General features: G+C 46.9%; 1 protein-coding gene across 1 annotated transcript in view; it reads left to right on the top strand.

Moving 5' to 3' along the window:
• Positions 1-15,401, top strand: part of LOC144506451 (cyclic AMP receptor-like protein A) — a 192,053-nt gene that overhangs the window by 100,323 nt on the left and 76,329 nt on the right. The window contains exon 7 of the mRNA XM_078232583.1: positions 201-290. Coding sequence (XP_078088709.1) covers positions 201-290 — 90 coding nt within the window. The remainder of the gene's footprint in view (positions 1-200; positions 291-15,401) is intronic.

Raw genomic sequence — 15,401 nt, forward strand, 5'->3', positions numbered from 1 at the left:
CTGAGGAATATGAGACACTGCACGTGGACTGGAAATTGGGAACGGTGTTATTTAGGTGCACTGATGTCTGTACCAATCACCCCATGAAGCAAGACTGTGCACCTTGGAGCTTAAATGTTTAAAGTCTATAACAGTTTGTTTTATCTTTTATTCTTTGCCAGAATTAATTTTTTGCCCCCCCCTTGTATTATCTCTTGCAGTGCGTATTATATTGCCGCCTGGGGTGTGCCTTTCATTTTATCCTGTCTTCCGCTCTTTGGAGATTATTACGGCCCTGCGGGGGCGTGGTGGTAAGAACCGTGGCTATGCCAGTAGATAATGTAAATTTTGTGTGAATCAACAGTCTTGTACCATTTGTGGCAGAAGGAAAATACATTCAATAAAATATATTCAGGGATTGAGCTATCATTTGAATTGTAAATGAGTATCTGCTCATTATTTGTGGAGTCTTGAGAGGAAACGTATGAGATAGAGAATTTGTATCTAAATAACTGTGTTACTAAAAAAAATGATAAAGGAGTTTTTTTTGTCAGTTTGGAGGTGCCAGATGGTTGTAAAATAACTTTTTCTGGGTGGAGTGAGGGGATGGTTTGCTTTTCTCGTTACTGTTTGGCATTGAGTCACACATACCTGTCAAGTTCCATCTGCTGAAATTAGTTTGATGGGGTGACAACAAAAGTATGGCCACAGTAAGGTATCTCCAGCATATAGCCTAGAATAATTGAGGGTTTCTGCAGTTGCAGTGCACATATGTATGAAGCACACTGTAACTGTTTTTTTATATGGGAGAAAACACAAGCTCAAACATGCATCTTGCCTTTAAAAGCAATGCTGGGTTTCTGGAATTCAACCTCCGAGAGCTGTGGGCCAGTCTGATTGCCGCACAAGCAGCAGCAGTAGCCAGGACCAAGACTACAAGTGCTTAGTCCCAGAGTCCAGGACTAAGTTAGTCAGCGGGGAGGGGTGATGAGACCCGGGAAGGGTGGGGAGAGGGTGATTGTCGCTTGATAGAGAAGCCATGGCGAAGGGAGCACCCGTGGGAGACGGATCTTGGGTGGGGGGTGGTGTGCCCAATGTGAAAAGGCAACCCTTGAGGGAGCTCCCCCTCTTTCTTCCCGAGGCCCAATCAGGGTGACCTGCCAGACTGCACCTCTGTCCCATCCTTCCACCAATAATTGGCTACTTAAAGGCCTTAATTGGGGTGAGGGCAGCGAGATGGCTACGCGGGGAATTTAACAGGCACCCCCATAACTGACATTGTGGGACTGGAAAATTCTGCCCAAAGAATCAGCTGGGCAGAACACACAATCTTCATCAAAGCATTGAACATCTTACCTTAATGAGATAAACCTCCTTGTTTGTCAGTATTTATGAAGTAATTGGTGTCTCTCTTAGTGCAGTTAGCACCTGTGCTTTCACTGGAGGATGGCCATGAATTGCAAATGTAACCAGTCTCTCTTGACAAGCCTCTGCAGCAATGCCATTGTAAACAATGCGTCCTCTTTTCTTTCACCACCACAAATTCCTCTTTCTATTGTCAGCAGTAAAAGTTTCAAAGCTTACTTATTAATGTCGCAAGTAGGCTTACATTAACACTGCAATGAAGTCCCCTAGTCACCATACTCTGGCGCCTGTTTGGATACACTGAGGGAGAATTTATCATGGCCAATGCACCTAGCCAGCACATCTTTTGGACTGTGGGAGGAAACCGGAGCACCCGGAGGAAATCTACGCTGACATGGGGAGAATGTGCAAACTCCACACAGACAGTGACTTAAGCTAGGAATTGAACCAGGATCCCTGGTGCTGTGAGGTAGCACTGAGCCACCACGCCGCCCACAGAAATCATGCAAGAGCTGATTCCTCTCCAAATTTTGTGCTTTCTGTCCAAGTGTGCTACAGACCAAGCTCTTTGGCCATTAGTTATTCCAATTAGAAGGAGGTACCCCCATCACAAAGTCCAGTACAGCTATCACACTCAAAAATATTCATCATCCCAAAACCAGTCAGATACTGCTAACAGAGATCTGTCAATTTTTCTTTTTGAATGGATGAACTGAACTAAACTCAATTTCCCCTCATCTTGATATATCTTGTGATTATGAGTGGTGTTGCTATGTAACAATTGTTTCAGAAACTGAGTGGATCAAAATCGATGAGACACTTAGAATGGGTGTTCCTTCCCAATATTTTGTGTCTGGCTCCATAAGGCATGTGTTAAGCAGTCAAGTGAGGAGATGGGTGTGCCTCAAGCAAATCATGCATCTTCTCCAGAATGCTGAATGGAATGTGGCAACACTGGTTGAACATTCTCTGCCTCTGTCTGTTGGTAGTTTGTTATGTAATGTCTACGTTCTTTTAGAAATAAAAATGGAGTTCTTTATGACTCATCCATCTCATAAGTTTTATTTCGAGACCCACTCATCACGTGAAAATTCCTTGTTGAAATGGGAATAGATTTGTCGTGAGGAACTTTCCAGTGCTTGCTTACGTTACGAACAGAAGGGAGTTGAATTTAAACAGATCAGATCTCTCCTCTCACCAGTCGACCATAAGCTCCTTAACTTTTTTTGATCTGGTCTTATGAAGGAAGAATGGGATGTAAGGAAGCATTCACCCTGGCATGTCAGACACACGGCTAGCCGGGGCAATGGCAGTTCGCTGCTTCATTTTATTTTTCTGAGGTTTAAACCCGGGCTCATGCATCAGCAAGGATCATGTCCTGTCCTGGGATGTGGAAGGTGAGATGATTTGGGAAGATTCAAATCTGGCCTTACTCGGGGCTAGAGTTCTGAATTCCCTCTGTTGGGGATCAGGCAGAAACGAGGCCCTTGGTTTTAGAACTCTCCCTGTCCAACCCCTGATTAAATATCTTCGGAAGGGTTTGGGGGGACTTGGAGGGGGGGAGGTGGAGGTAAGGTTTACAGGGTGTTTAGCACTTGTGATCATCAAGCTGATCTGGGTTACCTACAGGGAATTGCTGGGCAGCTCATTCTGAGTGCCAGGTTTTTTGATTCAAGGGTCATCCTGACTTGAAAGGTTGGCGCTATTCTCTCTCCACAGATGCTGTCAGACCTGCTGAGATTTTCCAGCATTTTCTGTTTTGTTTCAGATCCCAGGGTCCACTGTATTTTGCCTTTATCTTTTTGATGATATGGCTGAGCTGCTCCTGTCCAGTTTGGCTCCTCCCTCTTTACCTTAGCTCCTCCCTGTCCAGCTGCGGGTTCAGCTCTTCAGACCCAGGGGCTGTGGTTAGGCTGATTGTCAGGAGATTGGGGTGTTTTAATGGGACTTTGGCCTCTTCTGGGGATTCCAGTTCAGTGTCCAGCTCAGGCACTAGCACAACTGGAATGGTCCAGCTTTTGCTGCTAGGTGCTTTAAGTTGGCATGGCAACAGGCAGGCAATCTGCTGCTGATCTTGCACCGACCTTTCTGGTCCTGGATGATGAAAAGATGGCCTTCTGGATGGTTGGCACATCCATACCATATACTGCTACAGTGCTGTAGCCTGGAGGATTGTTATAGGCCATTTTAAATATGGTAGCTAATCCACTCTGGCCACTTTGTAATTCTGCATGAAGGTGGTGAGTATGGGATCCAGTCTGATTGGGACCCCTTTGCTGGCTAGTTGGGTGGTGGGCTCCATGTATTTTGGGACACTACTGCTATCTGCTGGACGGCTAAACCTCTCTGTACCTGCTGGTGGCTTTTCAACTGTGTGAGACATTACCCTCATTCTTTCGCGAGGCGGGTGTAGGTTTAAATTTCCTTCCAACATTAGGGACTGAGTGCCCCCTGTATCCTGGAGTCGTACAATGGGCTGGCTCACATTTTGGGACAAGTAGGGCCAAAATCTTTGATAGGACAGAAGTCCAGATACTTGTTGGAAGTTTATCCAGCTCAGGCGCACAGTACCAGGTCCTCCAAGGCATCAGTTTCTATAGTGAGAGCTTTTGCCTGCTGTTCTGCACCTGACATTGGGGCATCCTTTGGGGGACTATTCATATCAAGCCTAATTAGCCCGGCCGACATCCGCACAATGTTCAGCACTCAGGTCTGGAATGGCCTATTTTGTTGCAATGAGAACATACTGGTCGCTCGGGTTTTTCCTTTTGGGCTGGAAGGAGACTTCTTGCACCTTTGGGCTTTCTTTTCTGGGTGGGGGCCTTTCCTAACTAGATTGCCCTGCTTATCGTTTCAATGCTCACAAGATTGGAAAGGATCTGTCTGAGTTTGCAGGCCATTAGATGAGACCGTAGTTGTCTGCTGTGAGGGCTGCATCTCTCGCTGTGAGGATTTTCTGTTTCTCCAAGTATGTTCGCGGGTTGGTGGGTGGGCAATTCTTGAATTCCTCCAATAATATCAACTCGCGCAACTTCCTCATAGGTACCTGGGATTCTCTGAGATCTGATCCATTGGTTGAATGTGATTTGCTTCAGCAGTTCAAACGAATATAGGTTTGGGTGGGCTTCTTATAAGCATTTTGTAATTGCTGACAATAGGTCTCCACGACTAAACCTTAAGCACTTAGGATGGAAGCCTTGGTCTGCTTATAATTAATGGACACATCAAGAGTCAGCATGGTGTAGACCCCTTGGGCTCTTTCTGATAGCTGCCCTTGAATTACAAATGTCCAGATCTCTGATAGCTATTTGAACTGTCCTGCTATTTTCTCGAAAGTGTCAAAAAATGACTCCACGTCACACTGTTCAAATTTTGGAATAAATCGCACACACAGAGAGAGGATCAGAGTTAGATAGGGGCTGCTACTGGATAAAGAGAGGCTTTCCTTGCAGTTTCTAGCTGTCTGCTCTCTCTATCACTTTGAGCTGTCTGCTCTACTTATGAATTTCAGAGCTGGAATTCCCTTTCTCTTTCTTGCTCCCTTGCTTTCTCTTTTTCTCTTTCTCCTTATCTCTTTCTTTCTCCTGAAATTCTCCGTGCGATCTGAGATTTTTCAGCTCGAAATTGTCTCGGGGACGGGATTCAGAGTCATGGCAGAACTCAACATCTAACTGTTCTAACAGTAATGTGAGATCCAAATGTTCTACCGACAACTGGATCAGTTCACTCCTTCAGGTGGCATAGTGGCACAATGGTTAGCATTGCTGCCTCATAGCGCCAGGGACCCAGGTTCAATTCCCAACTTGGGTCACTGTCTGTGCGGAGTCTGCACCTTCTCTCTGTGTCTGCGTAGATTTCCTCCAGGTGCTCCGGTTTCCTCCCACAGTCCAAAAGATGTGCGGGTTAGGTGCATCGGCCATGCTAAATTCTCCCTCAGTGTACTCGAACAGGTGCCGAAGTGCAACGACTAGGGGATTTTCACAGTAACTTCATTACAATGTTACTGTAAGCCTACTTGTGACCCTAATAAATAAACTTTAAACTTTCCTGAACAATTGTGACCGTACCTCCCTACAACTGTACCTAGCTACAGCTTTCAGTTGCATTGTACAGTAAGAAGTCTCACAACACCAGGTTAAAATCCAACAGGTTTATTTGGTATCATGAGGTTTTGGAGCGTTGCTCCTTCATCAGGTGAGTGCAGCGCTCTGAAAGCTCGTGACACCAAATAAACCGTTGGACTTTAACCTGGTATTGTGAGACTTCTTACTGTGCCTACCCCAGTCCAATGACGGCATTTCCACTTCAGTTGCATTGTACTAAGGGATGCCCAGGTTGCATTGTTCAAATTTTCTTCCTTGATCCACATTTGGGCATCAAAAGTTGCCATTTTCTTAGTGTTAGGGAAAAGGAATTTGCTATGATAAGTTACTTGTGTTTTAAAATTTGTTCCAGCCCTGCAGTTTTCCTCTTTTGGCTTCCAACTTAGACTCTTATCAGAATTGGCTCATCTCTTAATTGGACTCTGGTCAAAGTCAATTGGGATATCCTGGACGAGGCCCCAATTCTGTTGCGGACAGAAGGGAATTTAATTTAAACAGTCCTGATTTCTTCTCTCACCGCCCATCCGTAAACAGAAAGGTTAAAGGTTACCGTTTGTTTATTAGTATTAGGCTTACATTAACACTGCAATGAAGTTACTGTGAAAATCCCCTAGTCCAGAAAGGTTGATTTCCCCCTTTATAGGCGTCGCATATTTCTCAATCCCTTGGTTTTGGTGAGATCCGATATCTGTTAATAACCCCACAGCAAACTTGAGATAAGATAAGTTTTGAAGATTAGTTTATCTGTACACACTCAAACGCAGGAGAGGGGATCACTACATAATCCCCTGTCCATTCATACAATAAATGAGGGCTAGAGAAAGAAGGATTTACAGGGCAAAGACCATAGACCAAAACATTATTGTTTCATGCGAGTTCAGATTCCAGAATGAAAGTCCAATAGTGTATCCCTTCACATAGGTCGACAGGTTGAAAACTGATGCTGGATAATTTACTTTTCCAGTACAGTTGACTTCCACTGTTCGAGTGATTGGAGGCCGGTGTCCTGTGGTGTACCACAAGGATCAGCACTGGGACCCTTATAGTTGGCTATATACACAAATAATATAGATGAAAATGTGGGGGGAATGTTAAGCAAGTTTGCAAATGACACCAAGATTGGTAGGATGATGAATAGTGAAGAGCATGCTCGTAGGTTGCAGGAAGATGTAGATGGGTTGGTCAGCTGGGCAGAGCAACTGCAGATAGTATCTAACCCTGAAAAGTGCAGGGTGCTGCTCTTTGGAAGAAGAAATAAGACGAGGGAGTAGTTAATGAATGGCAGGACACTAGGAAATTCAGAAGAATAGATGGGATCTTGGGGTACTTATTCACAGATCCCTGTAGTCAGCAGAGCTCGTGAATAGGATAGTTAAGAAGGCATATGGGACACTTGCTTTTATCAGTCATGGCATAGAGAATAAGAGCAAGGAGGTAATGTTGGAGTTGTACAGAGTGTTGGTTAGGCCATAGCTGGAGTACTGTGTGCAGTTCTAGTCACCTTGCTGTAGGAAGGATGTCTTAGCACTTGAGGGGGTACAAAGGAGGTTCACCAGGATGTTGCCTGGGATGGAGCATTTGAGCTACAAGGAGGGACTAGATAGGTTTGGATTGTTTTCTTTAGAGCAGAGAAGGCTGAGGGGGGGGCATGATTGACGGATATGGACGGGATGAGTAGGGAGTAGCTTTTCCCCTTGGTTGAGGGGGCATAGTTTTGAGGTAAGGAGCAGGAGATTCAGAGGGAATTTGAGAAAAAAATATTTTCACTCAGAGGGTGGTGGGAATCTGGAATGCACTACTAGGGAAGGTAGTGGAGGCAAGAAATCTTATAAACTTTAAAAACATATTTGGATGAGCACTTGAAACATCATAACATTCAGGGATATGGGACAAGTGCAGGAAAATGGGATTAGTGCGACTTTAGTGGTAGTTATTGTCGATGCAGACTCGATGGGCTAAATGGCCTTTTCTGCGCTGTATAATGCTGTGACAATGAAATAGGCACACAGAGATGAAGTAGTCTAATAGGTGATGTACAGAGGTTCCAGTAGAATTGGGCCAAGCATTCAAACCTGACAGGGCTCCTTTCCTGTGCTGCTGCTCGGCAGATGGAAGATGGCAGGCCGATTTTCAGTGCAGCTAGACCGTAAAACTGGTCTGGTTCTTCCAACTATTGGGGGGATGGGGGGGGGGGGAATGTCATGTGACCACTCCACTTTAGCTTTGCCAAAGAGTGTATATTCCTTTTTCTGGGTTAATGTTCCAACCATTAAATCTTGAAAGGAATATTGCAGGGCTATTTGTCCTAGCAGACTAGTAACCTCCAGCGGCCAGGCCTGGCTTATGAAGTGTAGATGGTCTTTGTATAATTCTGTCTGAATTTGGTCTCCACGACCCACAGGGGTCATTAACATCCCTGCAGAAATGACGAGGTGCAAATTTCCTCAATATTGTTCGAAGGTCACCACCAGACATAGCTTCAATCATTTTAAAAACATCATTGTCCATTTTTTAAATTTTAGGAATTAGCCATGATATATATATTTTATAAAAATATACAGCCTTAGCCCTGTTACACGAGGCAATATGCATTAGTAATATGAGGTCACACTTCCAATTCTTTCTGCACTCTCCCTTTACAATTGTATAGAACCAACAACTATAGAATCAGGGAGGTAGATTTTAAAGGAGAATAATTCTTGTGCATCATGAGATTTAAGATGCCAACTGAGTTTGATGCATCAAAGCTCCTCCTCCAGGTATTTATGTTTTTGATTTTGGAATTGTTCCCTGGAAGATGGACAAGATCATCCTAACACAGCTCTCCCTTGATCAGAATTTTGTTCATTTGTACAAAAGGGAGAAATCATAATATGGAAAATATGAATAAAATCACCGAAAATGTATTAAAGTTTATTTATTAGTCACAAGGTATTAGTGGGGCGGCACGGTGGCACAGTGGTTAGCATTGCTGCCTCACAGCTCCTGGGACCCCCCCCCCAGGTTCAATTCCCAACTTGGGTCACTGTCTGTGTGGAGTTTGCACATTCTACCTGTGTCTGCGTGGATTTCCTCCGAGTGCTCTGGTTTCCTCCCACAGTCCAAAGATGTGCAGAACTGTGCTGACCCGTTGTTAGAAAGCAGGAATAACCATAGTTGAAAGGGTTAGGTGCATTGGCCATGCTAAATTGGTGTCCCGGGATGTGTAGGTTAGCGAGATTAGCGGGGTAAATGTATAGGGTTATGGGGATAGGGCCTGGGGTGGGATTGTTGTCAGTGCAGACCTGATGGGCCGAATGGCCTCTTTCTGCACTAGGGTTTCCATGATTTCTATGACAAGTGGGCTTACATTCACACTGCAATGAAGTTACTGTGAAAAGCCTCAGGTCACCACACTCCGGTGCCAATTCGGTTACACTCAGGGAGAACTTAGCATGGCCAATGCACCTAACCTGCATGTCTTTGGACTGTGGGAGGAAACTGGAGCACCCGGAGGAAACCCACGGGGACACAGGGAGAATGTGCAAACTCCACACAGACAGTGATCCAAGCCGAGGTCCCTGGCGCTGTGAGGCAGCAGTGCCACTGTGCTGCCCCGTTGTTAGAAAGCAGGAATAACCATAATTGTAATCCGATAACATATACTAGATCTTTACCTCCCAAACTGTAGCCTGTTTAAAAATGGATGAATTTCAAGTTAGCAGGGTCAGGCTTTTTGTAAACCTTGCTGATTTATCAACTTGTGCACCATTTCTGTTTTCCTCAGCAGTATTTAATGTCACAACATCCTGACTAAATGAGACAGTTGAGAGATCTAATCTGATCTATTACGTATAGCAGTGCAACATAAAATACCCACATGAAAAACTTGTCCGTATTTCAATGTGATATCCTGAAAGACCGAGTAGCAGAACTTTTCTTTCTTGCAAATTAAGTAAGCATAATTTATTGGAATTTCTGAATTTATTATGGTGAAATCGAATTGGAGAACTAAAGTTCATTTGATTTATAACAAGCTTAAATAAAACATCAGGCCCATGTGGTGACTAAATACTGTGCTTTTCCCCAGCATATTTTCTCTTATTTAGCAGGGTTTAAACCAAGTTCTCGTAACTGGTGAGGAATGTCTGGTTTGTAAAGGCCTCTATGTTTAATTAACATTGGCCACTTCTGTTCCTATCTTTCCCTGTGATTACTGACTCTCTTTTGACAAAACATTTAAGGTAACAATTAGGGAAGTTCTCCTACGAAGTTGAGCACAAAATGTGGTGGAAGTTCGTAGAATCATAGAATCCTACAGCGCAGAAGAGGCCATTTGGCCCATCGAGTCTGCACCGACCACAATCCCACCCAGGCCCTATCCCCATAACCCCAAACATTTACCCTAGCTAGTCCCCCTGACACTAAGGGGCAATTTAGCATGGCTAATCCACCTAACCCACACATCTTTGGACTGTGGGAGGAAACCGGAGCACCCAGAGGAAATCCAGGCAGACACGGGGAGAATGTGCAAACTCTGTACAATGACCCAAGCCGGGAATTGAACCCAGGTCCCAGGCGCTGTGAGGCAGCAGTGCTACCCACTGTGTCACCGTGCCATCCACACGGTGGCATAGTGGTTAGTTAAACGGACATTTTGGAATATCAGTACCTTGCACACCTGCAGAGGTCGCAAAGAAAGGTATTGGTGAGGAGGTAGTGATGATACTTCCTCTGATTTACCCCTCAGTTGTTCATACTACATGACATAGAAATGTCCAATTGCAGGGGAAAAAGAGGCAATACCGGGCATGTAACCGAAAAAACAATGATGCTTATGTGGTCTGTTACCTTGACTATGCTGTGTTATTTGTCTATAGGCTCTCCAACCATGCCATGGTTTTTGATATGATCATGCCATCCTCTTCCATTTTCACTCCTCTATTGTCTAGCTCCATGAGACTGCCTTAACATGATTCCACTTCTACCTGTTCAGATGCAGTCAGAACATCTCCAATAATGGTGGCATTCTGGAGAGGCGATGGTCCAGTAGTATTATCGCTAGACTATTAATCCAGAATCTTAGCTAATGTTCTGGGGATCCGGGTTCGAATCCTGCCACGGCAGATGGTGGAATTTGAATTCAATTTTTTTTAAATCTGGAATTAATCTACTGACAAACATTGCCGATTGTTGGAAAAGCCCATCTGATTCAGTAATATCCTTTAGGGAAGGAAATGCTTACCAGGTCTGGCCTACATGTGACTCCAGAGCCACAGCAATGTGGTTGACTCTCAACTGCCCTCGGGCAACTAGGGATGGGCAGCCAGCAACGCCCACGTATGAATTTTTTAAAATGGCATCTCTTTTCTGCCCCAACACAATCTCCAAAGAATCTATCTCTGGTTTGCTCCATTTTTTTCATCTCCATTGTGCCTCTTAATGACGTTATGCACAGGCATGTGGTCAGCTTCCATGTTAGCTGGTGCCCCCCAGCATCTTTCAGCTTCAACTCAGTGCATTTGACACTGCCTCCACCCTTGCCTCCAGCATCACGTCTGAACCAGATTGCACAAAATTTGCTGTACTTCATACTGAGCTTCAAACTCCACATTTCACCACCAGCGTCTCCGACTCCAATGTCACCCAGCTGTCTGCCCCTACCTCAGTCTTGCTGCTGCTAAAATCTTGGCACACACTTCTGTTACCATTTGACTTGATTTCTTCAGTGGCCTCCTTTGCAGGCCTCCCACCTTCCACCATTTGGAAATCCAGCTTATCATAAGATGGGGTTAAAATGGCAGAATTTTGCCCTTGTAACTCCTTTCAGCTCCGCAGCTTTTTAAAACACAGCATCGACACTGAAGATGAGGTCTTCTTTGATTTATTGATCTAAGCTTTAACTTGAGCTGCCTTGTCTTTTGCCTAACATCCCCCTGAAACAATATACTGGTTATGTCAGGTGCTATCAAATTGCAATCTGACACCAGAACCGTGCACTGTGCTGCGAGACAGAAACACGTTTGGGATTTGAATTGGCGATTGACATGGGCTTGATTTAAATCAATTTGCTTTGCAACTGGTTTAAAATCACCATCTGGAGCTCGACAATTTATACTAAGCTTGAATAATTGCAGCAAATTAATTGGCATAATTTACATGTTACATCATGATGCAAAACAGCAAAAAATATTACAAACGCCCCCCAGTTGTATCTGAATGTTTAAGACAGTATAAAAGGCTTTTTATTTTCATTTTTCTTTTCTCAGCACAGTACAAAACAGCACATGTTAAATATGGAAATAATTTGTAAACATTGGTTTTCTTTATTAGGAGATAAATTACACCAACTTCACACAGAAAATATACCTTGATTTTCCTGATCATTTCAATTTTTAGTTCTGGGAGATTAAGGTTTAACTGTAAGAATTACGATAAGCTTGAAGACTTGCATTTAAAAGGTTGGGGCCTTGTGGACTTAAGGGGTTAACAGCTAGAAAGTTACGTAATAAAGGTGGGCCTACTTAGCTGGAGAGGTGGAGGTGGAAGGAGGGCGATTCTCCCCTAAAAATTCGAAAAAGTGTCGAATTCGTGTGAAAACGGGAGTAAATCACTCTGGTTTTTTCAGCGGGGTTTTCAAAATGAATCTTCCACACTCGGTGCACTGCAGAGGGTAGTAATGTGAATCACATGAAAAATCCAGGGGTGGGGCCTATTCCCGTTGGAGAGGCTGATATCAGCGCGCTGAGTGGGCCACTGCACATGTGCACATCTCTGGGAGATCACTAAACAAGTCCTCCCAGCCATGAAACTGCTGGCCTCAACCCCCACGGACATTGCTGGCCTCATCGCTGGCCCCTCACTCCACCCAACAGATGTAACTGGCCTCTCACTCTCCTTATCCCCCACAAGAAAATCGCTGACCTCCTGGACTCCCCATCCCCCACTGACCCGACATCGCTGGCCTTCCCATCCCCCAGTGACCCGGACATCGCTGACCTCCCTGTCTGACTGCACCTCAACTCATTTAACAAGCCAGAGCTGTATATAAGCTGCAAAGATGGGCACACAGGCAGGAAGATGGCACCCAAGAAAAGTGGTCTCAGATTTTCGGAGAGTGAGCTGGTCCGGACGCAGTGGACGAGAGGTGGCCAACTGCTCTACCCCACTCGGGGCCGTCGCCCAAGGGGTTGCGCAGCAAGTGTCTTATGGGAGGCAGTGACTGCAGTTGTGAATGCCAGGACACTGACCCCTCGATCCGGAGAACAGTACTGGAAGAAAATGAACGACCTTCGGACTGCAAGGGTGAGTGTGCATTCCATTCTGAAACCTGTACATGTGCCGTGCTTACAATGTCAAACTATTCCCATACACCTCAACGGCAGCCACCAACCGCTCCCCCACTCCCCTGCCCAGAAGTGCCTCCAAACTGGCTCCTCTCTCTCTCTCTCTCTCTCTCTCTCCACCCCCACCACCCCAACAAAATCAGCAACCCCCAGTGGAGACTCATTTCCCTGAAATGGCCAACACAAGCTGCCCAACTCCGACACACATTGCGCCCCATGCCCTTCCATACATCATACATCATGCTTTCGATCCCCTTACGTCCCCGCAGGAGAAAACCGCACACAACTGCCATGAGAGGGAGAAAAATGGTGGGGGTGTTCCTGAGCTGCGGCTGTTGACCATCTGTGAGCAGCGTGCCCTGGAGCAGGGTGGGGTGAGGGGGGGGGGGGCCTAGAATGGTCTCCGACAGCCAGCTCGGCGTCCAGCATGCAAATGAGCATCAGCTGAACCCTATTCCTAAGTCTTCTTTGCAGTAAGAGCGATGCTGCATGGGCTGTTTTTCCTCCCTTCCCCTAATGTATGTTCTTTCTGTGCTGGACCCTGATGCAACAGGCCCTTCTGGTGTTATGGCCCTCTCCTGCTGCTCAGGAACCAACTACCCTGGACACCTTGGAAGACACCTCGGAGGGAGGCCCTGAAGAATCCTTCGAGGACAGCACCAGTGAATTGGCACAGGCATCAACGACACAACCCACCAACACAGAGATTATTACGATGATGGGTCGTGTTAGTGCCGAGGCTTCTGGGTCACTTACTGGTGAGCACATCACAGCCGCTGATACACATTTGGTGGAGGAGAGCACATCCGAGGGCTCGGGCACACGGAGGTCTGCCGGAGGCGAGGAATCAACTGTCCCCAAGCCAGATGCCGGGCCTCAGGTTCATTCATCCCAAAGCTGGTGGCAATGCATCAGTAAACCGGGGAGTTGTGGATGGGCTGTCAGCAGCCATGCTGCGACTGCAAGGCTGTTTAGGGGAGTCCAACAGAGTGATGTTGCAGGAGGTGGTGCCGGCACAGTGAGCAAACCAGGCCAACACTGCAAGGGTGGCATCCGCAGTGGAACCTCTGGGCCAGGGATTTGTCCTCATGGGTGACAGTGTCCAGGCCATCCTGGAGACGCAGCAGGCCGTGGCTGTGAGCTTCGACAACTCAGCCCAGTCTCAGAGGGCTACTGCTGAGGGACTCCAGAGCCTGGCTTGCTCACAGAATGCTGTAGTGGAGGGGCTCCAGAGGGTCTGCGATCCCTCAGCCCTGGCCCTCTGAGACTGGGCTATGGAGCAGATGCATCTGGGCCTCCAAGATAGGCAGAGCCAGGTGATGCCGGACCTTCTGGAGCTCAGTCCAGCTACCCTGGCATCCCATGGAGTGTCCCCGGGGCCTTTGGGCACACCAAGGGAGGAGGAAGGGCTTGAGCCCATACCGGGGCCTTCCACCCAGGAGACTCCAGTGTGGTGAACCATCGTTGGTTCCCACTGTGGGGTTGTTCTAATGTTGTTGTTGAGCTAGGGTGTTCACACTGTGGGATTGTTCTAATGTTGTTGTTGGGCTAGGGTGTTCACACTGTGGGATTAATACACCTGTGGTTGTTGCTGTTGTGGCACATCCCAGTCGGGCTCCGCCTCCTGGGAGAGGTATAAGACCCCCTGCTCGGGCGGGACCTCGTCAGTCTGGGGTGGTGTACTTACGTTCTAGTAGTTCCATTGTTAGGCAATAAAAGCCTTCAGTTACCGAAGCCTTGTGTCTTGTGTTCGATTGACGTGCATCAATTTTATTGCCTGACACTAAGCTCTCGACGGAAAGGAGAGTATGGAACAAATACTAAAGCCAGAGCGTCTGACGCTGGATCCACGTGCGGTGGGCGCCTCTAACACCTTCGACCACTGGCTGAAGTGTTTTGAGGACTACCTGGCAGCCTCTGCAGCAGTCATCACAGATGACGACAGACTCCGGGTCCTCCATGCGAGGGTAAGCGACACTGTCTACCTCGCGATCCGTGCGGCCACCACTTACCCGAGGGCCCTCGAGCTTTTAAAAAAGCGCTACACGAGACCTCCCAACAAGATCCACGCTCGTTACCTCCTCGCTACACGACGTCGGCAGTCGGGCGAAACCATGGAGGATTACGCCAATGAGCTCTTGCAGCTTGCCAGGGGCTGCGACTGCAAAGCTGTGTCGGCTGAGCAGTACATGTACGACCTCGCCCGAGATGCGTTTGTGGCAGGGGTAGGGTCTTCGTACATCCGTCTCAAGCTGCTGGAAAAGGGGAATCTCAACCTGACCCAAGCTATGGAGACGGCTGAAATGCTTGAGGCGGCTTCGAAGAGCTTGGTCCTGTATCCGGAGGACCACGTGGAGACAACGTGGCAGGAGCAGTCACAAATCCCTCCTCGCCCCACGGGCTCGAAGTGCAGTGTTATGGCATGCTCCCAAAGAGACCCGACGACGGCGGCAGCCCCAGGCGGCCCGCGGTGCTACTTCTGCGGAGGAGCCAAGCATCCACGACAAAAGTGTCCTGCTAAAGCGGTGGTCTGTAATCAATGCGGTAAAAAGGGGCACTACGCGAAGGTCTGCAGATCAAAGCCCAAGAACGGCAGTGCAGCCTGTGACCCTCCAGAACGGGGATCATC

Source organism: Mustelus asterias, chromosome 17 (genome assembly GCF_964213995.1).
Source record: "Mustelus asterias chromosome 17, sMusAst1.hap1.1, whole genome shotgun sequence".
Taxonomy (NCBI): Eukaryota; Metazoa; Chordata; class Chondrichthyes; order Carcharhiniformes; family Triakidae; genus Mustelus; species Mustelus asterias.